The 6,000-nt window shown below is 45.6% G+C and overlaps 1 protein-coding gene across 1 annotated transcript in view; it reads right to left on the bottom strand.

The window, feature by feature from the left end:
- Positions 1-621: 621 nt before the first annotated feature.
- LOC106608236 (SNW domain-containing protein 1) overlaps positions 622-6,000 on the bottom strand; it is a 29,241-nt gene continuing 23,862 nt past the window's right edge. The window contains exons 10-13 of the mRNA XM_014206073.3: positions 5,588-5,690; positions 4,934-5,051; positions 3,760-3,923; positions 622-1,559 (exon numbers count right to left, since the gene is read on the bottom strand). Coding sequence (XP_014061548.1) covers positions 1,367-1,559; positions 3,760-3,923; positions 4,934-5,051; positions 5,588-5,690 — 578 coding nt within the window. The 3' untranslated portion in view covers positions 622-1,366. The remainder of the gene's footprint in view (positions 1,560-3,759; positions 3,924-4,933; positions 5,052-5,587; positions 5,691-6,000) is intronic.

Below are 6,000 nucleotides of genomic sequence, written 5' to 3'. Positions count from 1 at the left end.
TCAACTGTATGTATTTCAGAACTTCGTCCCTGACCTTTTTGGAGAGCTCCTTGGTCTTTGTGGTGCCCCTTGCTTTGTGGTGTTGTGGACTCTGGGGCCTTTCAAAACAGGTGTATACTGAGATCATGTGACAGATCATGTGACACTTAAAGTCCACCTGTGTGCAATCTAACTAATTATGTGACTTCTGAAGGTAGTTGGTTGCACCAGATCTTATTTAGGGGCTTCATAGTAAAGAGGGTGAACACATATGCACACACCACTTCTCCATTTCTTTTAAACAAGTAATTTTTTCCATTTCACTTCATAAATTTGGACTATTTTGTTAATGTCCATTACATTAAAGCCAAATAAAAATCCATTTAAATTACAGGTTGTAATGACAAAATAGTAAAAACGCCAAGGGGGATGAATACTTTTGCAAGGCACTGTATCTACCTCCATTACCTCGTACCCCTGCACATTGACTCAGTACTGGTACCCTGTGTATTTATTCATTGTGTTATTAATATTGAGATATTTTTCTCTACATTGTTGAGAAGGGTCTGTAAGTAAGCATTTCACTGTTAGCTTAAACATGTGGTTTACAAAGCATGTGACAAATAACATTGGATATCACTGTAGAATCACACTGGTTTTATGTTTATTAGCACAAACCTAAAAATACGAGACACGTTCAATCCACTATTTGAAGTGTATTCAGTGGTAACAGAGTAGGGTTACACTATCCCAGCCATAACAGAGTTTGTGTAGTTATCACCAAGATACAATAGATCACCTAAGATCGGAATTCAAACTCAAATCACAGGAATGCTGCTAGATCAAAGATCATTTATCAAAACGAGTCAACATTGCTTAATACAACTAGGGGGCTTTACTTTAAAACACTTCACAGGCGAGACTCTGTTCCATGTAAAGATTAAGGGATGGTGTAAAGAAAATAGAAAAAAGGTAATCATCAACATAGATGTGAAGAACAATCCCTGCTAGTTCCTTGGGGTTTCAGCCATACAACAGACGAGACAAACTGACATCTGTACTGTCCCAGCCAAGGCTCTGACCCAACTCTCCCTCCCCCCCCAAAATAAAACTCTGGGTCGCATTCAGTGGGCACAAAAGCAGAACACTATATCAAAGTAAAAAAAAAAAAAAAAAAAAGGAAAATTAGCGTGTTTTAGTTAAAATGGCAACTCCTACTTTTCAAAATGTTTTAGGAGATTTTGTGCCAAATGAACGCTACCCTTCCATCCCCCACTATCAGACTTGTCGTCTCAGGTGGAAACTTGTTTCAAAACATTCGCAGCCATTTTTGTGCCTACTGAACGCTACCCTCCCATCCCACCAGACTGGGTCTCTTGCTCCGTCCTCACTCCTTCCTGCGTTTCTTGTCGTGGTCGTAGTCCTTGGAGCCTCTACTGGTGGAGGGTCTCTTGGAGCCGCCATGTTGCTTCGCCTCCTCCAAGAACTTGTCCAGACCGAACGGATCCTCCTCAAACTGGACTGGGCCGTCACGACGAGGACCGTGGTCCGTACCAGAGAACTCACGGTCCGGAACAAACCTGGAAGGGGAGGAGGAATCAGTTGCATTAGTGCTGGGCAAATAATGTGCACCCGTCAAGAAGGATTTTAAATTCATTTAGTTCCCTACAACCCTGGGGTGTAGAGGGGAGGGGACAGAGATAAGGGAAGTTGAATCATTTGGAAATAGATTGTTTTTGAGTGAACACTTTCTTCAAACATGGTTGGGTGTTGAATTCTGGTAGGTACAGAGGACAGACTTGGTATGACCCATATGAAGTGCAGTGCTGAGTAAATAAATGCATTAAACAATTCATCCTTTGAAGTGTTTTCCATTTAACTTTCAAGGTCTAATGTCTCCATACTTCAAACATAATAAGGGCAGGTTGAATTTACCACTGATAGACTGTTCCATACGGCTTATCAACCTATAGCTAGTTTCACATTCCACCACCAGTCCCTGTTACAGTGACCTGTTACCTGTAGCCCAGTAAAGAAACCAATCACATAAAGCAGCCAGTGAAACTAAGGAAGACTGTCTGAGGAGACGCTGTGGACATCAGGGGAGGGATGCTGCAGATGAAGTACAGACATTCTGCTCTGGTATACACACTATACGGTCAACCCCTGGTAAGAAGTGCACAGTCCACTGAGTGAAAGATCCCTATAGTACCTACAGACTGGAGTGTTCCGGCAGTGTGTTTATTTATCAGCAGTGGACTGTGTATCTCTCCATACGTCTCTCCCAGAGAGGAAGCAGCAGCCTGTTACTCTGTATGAGCGTGTCCAGTTTGTCTCCATACAGTATATCAAACATTAGGAACACCTCTCCTCCCCCAGCATGCTTTGTTCTTCATTGTAACCAGAGGGCTGATAGAAATACTATGCAGCCAGTCTCTCTTGGCTAAGAGTTGAGGAGAGACTGACTGCATCACTTCTTTTTATAAGAAACAATGTGTTGAAAATGCCAAATGGTTTGCATTAGTCAACAGCACTGACACACACCCCACCAGACATGCCACCTGGGGTCTTTTCACAGTCCCCAGGTCCAGAACAAATTCAAGGAAACAGTAATACACAGAGCAAACCTGGTTTCAAAAAAACAAATAAAGCAACACCTCACGGCACAATTCCTCTCCCCCACGTGACCTACTGGTTGTGCGTACGTACCGACACGTGACCTACTGGTTGTGCGTACGTACCGACACGTGACCTACTGGTTGTGCGTACGTACCGACACGTGACCTACTGGTTGTGCGTACGTACCGACACGTGACCTACTGGTTGTGCGTACGTACCGACACGTGACCTACTGGTTGTGCGTACGTACCGACACGTGACCTACTGGTTGTGCGTACGTACCGACACGTGACCTACTGGTTGTGCGTACGTACCGACACGTGACCTACTGGTTGTGCGTACGTACCGACACGTGACCTACTGGTTGTGCGTACGTACCGACACGTGACCTACTGGTTGTGCGTACGTACCGACACGTGACCTACTGGTTGTGCGTACGTACCGACACGTGACCTACTGGTTGTGCGTGCGTACCGTCACGTGACCTACTGGTTGTGCGCGCGTACCGACACGTGACCTACTGGTTGTGCGCGCGTACCGACACGTGACCTACTGGTTGTGCGCGCATACCGACACGTGACCTACTGGTTGTGCGTACGTACCGACACGTGACCTACTGGTTGTGCGCACGTACCGACACGTGACCTACTGGTTGTGCGCACGTACCGACACGTGACCTACTGGTTGTGCGTACGTACCGACACGTGACCTACTGGTTGTGCGTATGTACTGACATGTATGTGGAGCTGATAGATGCACAAACACACTACGTGTTCATGTTTTTAAATGTATGGAAATTGTATTTAGTCTATATTATCTTTTACGGTGTTGGACTCCAGTAAGACTAGCTGTCACCACTGGTATCGGCTAATGTGGATCCTAATAAAATCTAAATGTTAAACTTATCGTTCTATTTAATCGTTACCGCATCAATTCAGGTAATTTACCACGATATGGATTTTTGTCCATATCGCCCAGCTAGATGTCCCAGTCATTTCCAGACATGTCCTTGTACATATACACATATATATGTGTGTATATATATCTAACAGTATATCATAAACACAGAAGGGTAACATAACAGATGTCCTTGTACATGTGTGTATATCTAACAGTATATCATAAACACAGAAGGGTAACATAACAGATGTCCTTGCGTACTTGCTGCTCTGCATGAGTGTGTCCAGGTCGTCCCCATACATGTCCTTGTCAGAGCTCTTGGTGGGCCGGTAGATGTTCTGGGCCATGTCGCTGCCTCTCCTGAACGGCTGGTCGTACACGTTGTACATCTCATCCTCCCCGCCTGCAAAACCACTGTCCATACCCTGGGGGGACCCAAAACAATGTGTAAGATTTTCTGTGCAAAATGTCCAAATTAAATCAGTTTGACTGGTTGTAAGGAAATAAAAACCAGTGAAAACAACCCATCTTGTTTCTGATAATTTCAGTTCGGCTTGGATGCATATTTTATTTGCTTTAAATACTATCAGCTTTTATGATGCTGATGAAGATCAACTTTTACAGACGGTCCCTAACTGCACATTCACATTCTCTCAAGATGCTGAAAGAAGTCAATCATATTTCTCCATCCTGTTCCCCAGTCAAAATGTAGCCTACATTTGATGTATCATTTTACTGCAAGAAATGCTTAATTCAGCAGGAGTTCATACTGAGGCTATGTGAGAGGTTACAGAGCTACAGTCAGTGTCCAGATTTCAGTTTCCATTCAACCCATCTGAACAGTAGGCTACAGTTCTCTTTATGTGCTGTAGGCCTATTTGAAGTCCCCATCTGGTGACTGTCGAATTTGTATAGCGCCTCACAAATCACATAACCTAGCCAGCACTGCCATCACCCGTTTGACCACATTACTTTTCTGGCCCTCCCTTCTCTTTATTTTTCAACTCTCCATTTCACAGCCTTCCTCTTATTGAATAAAACTCTAATCATGTTCTTCCCCCCGTGGTTCGACGAAAGCTTTTTCTGCCCGTTCCCAAAAGCATTTGGCAATTGGTGTGTATTTGGCACACGTACAGTTAGGCCCTAAAGCCTAGGATTACACACTAACGCCATACAGACTAAAATAATGAAAGAAAAAAACTCAATGTAGCCTATAGATATAAATTGCACAAGAATTATGCATAAATGAATGTGTTACGGTATTGTTTTGTCTTTATTCTACCCTCCTTCAGCCACACAATATTTCATGACCCTAACCCCACCCGCCTGTGGATATAACCGTGGGGACGGCAGGTTATTGGTCAAGCTGCGCATCACTAGTGTGTGTGTGTGTGTGTGTGTGTGTGTGTGTGTGTGTGTGCGCGCTCCATCTCACCTTGCTCTGGTTAAACAGTCTCTGGTCGTACTGAGCCTCACTGGAGGCTCTAGGGTTGGGCTGGCCCAGAGCGATGAGCTCACTGACATCTCTGTCCTGGTCTCTCTGCAGCTTCGACCTGACGATGGAAATACACCAGACAGACAGTTGAGGAAGGAGAGACGACAGGAGACATTCATTTAGGAGTACTACTAAACCTAGTGCACCTAACCTCTGTAGCTTTGTGTGGAATTAGTTTCTGCTCCAAACCACACTAGAGCACCAGGGCACATACCAGTCCCATAATGTTATCATCCCAATCTCTACAAATCTGCAGATAATTACGTCCAGCAGAAGCGATGGCAAGGTTAAGTAGTCACTGTTGGTCTCTCTCTTCTCTCACTCCCTGCCTTCCTCTTGCTCCCTGCCCCCCCCTCTCCCCCTCCCTCGCAGTCTCCCTGCAGTCGTAGCAGACAGACAGACAAGGGGTCAGGGCTGGGTGCTGCTGTGGTAAGCTGCATTCATTTAACGTTTCTTACGCACCATGAATGATTCCACAGGGTGTGTGTGTAAAGTGAGCGTGTCGAGTGTGTATGTGTGTGTGACTGGAGTACTTGTGTGTGTATGTATTGGTGTGTGCATGTATGTGTGTTGCGTTGTTAAAAATGATTGTACCTCTTATCAGGGGCAGCTCTGGAGATGTTCCTGTCGTGCTGTCTCTCTTTCCTCCTGTCATGACGGATCTCGTCACGCTCTCTGGCCTCACCGTCCTCTCCACCTGCCACGGGAGAGACGGAGGGAGGAGAGAGAAATACAGGGGAGGTATAGGAGAGGGAGTGATAGCAGATGGAGGTATGAAAGGAGAGAGATGGAGAAGAAACAGGGGATGAGAGTGGGACAGTGCAGGGGGAGAGAGGGAGAAGAAACAGGGGATGAGAGTGGGACAGTGCAGGGGGAGAGAGGGAGAAGAAACAGGGGATGAGAGTGGGACAGTGCAGGGGGAGAGTGGGAGAAGAAACAGGGGATGAGAGTGGGACAGTGCAGGGGGAGAGTGGGAGAAGAAACAGGGGATGAGAGTGGGACAGTGC

Source organism: Salmo salar, chromosome 06 (genome assembly GCF_965601325.2).
Source record: "Salmo salar chromosome 06, fSalSal1, whole genome shotgun sequence".
NCBI lineage: Eukaryota > Metazoa > Chordata > Actinopteri > Salmoniformes > Salmonidae > Salmo > Salmo salar.
This window is presented reverse-complemented; position numbering and strand designations above follow the sequence as displayed.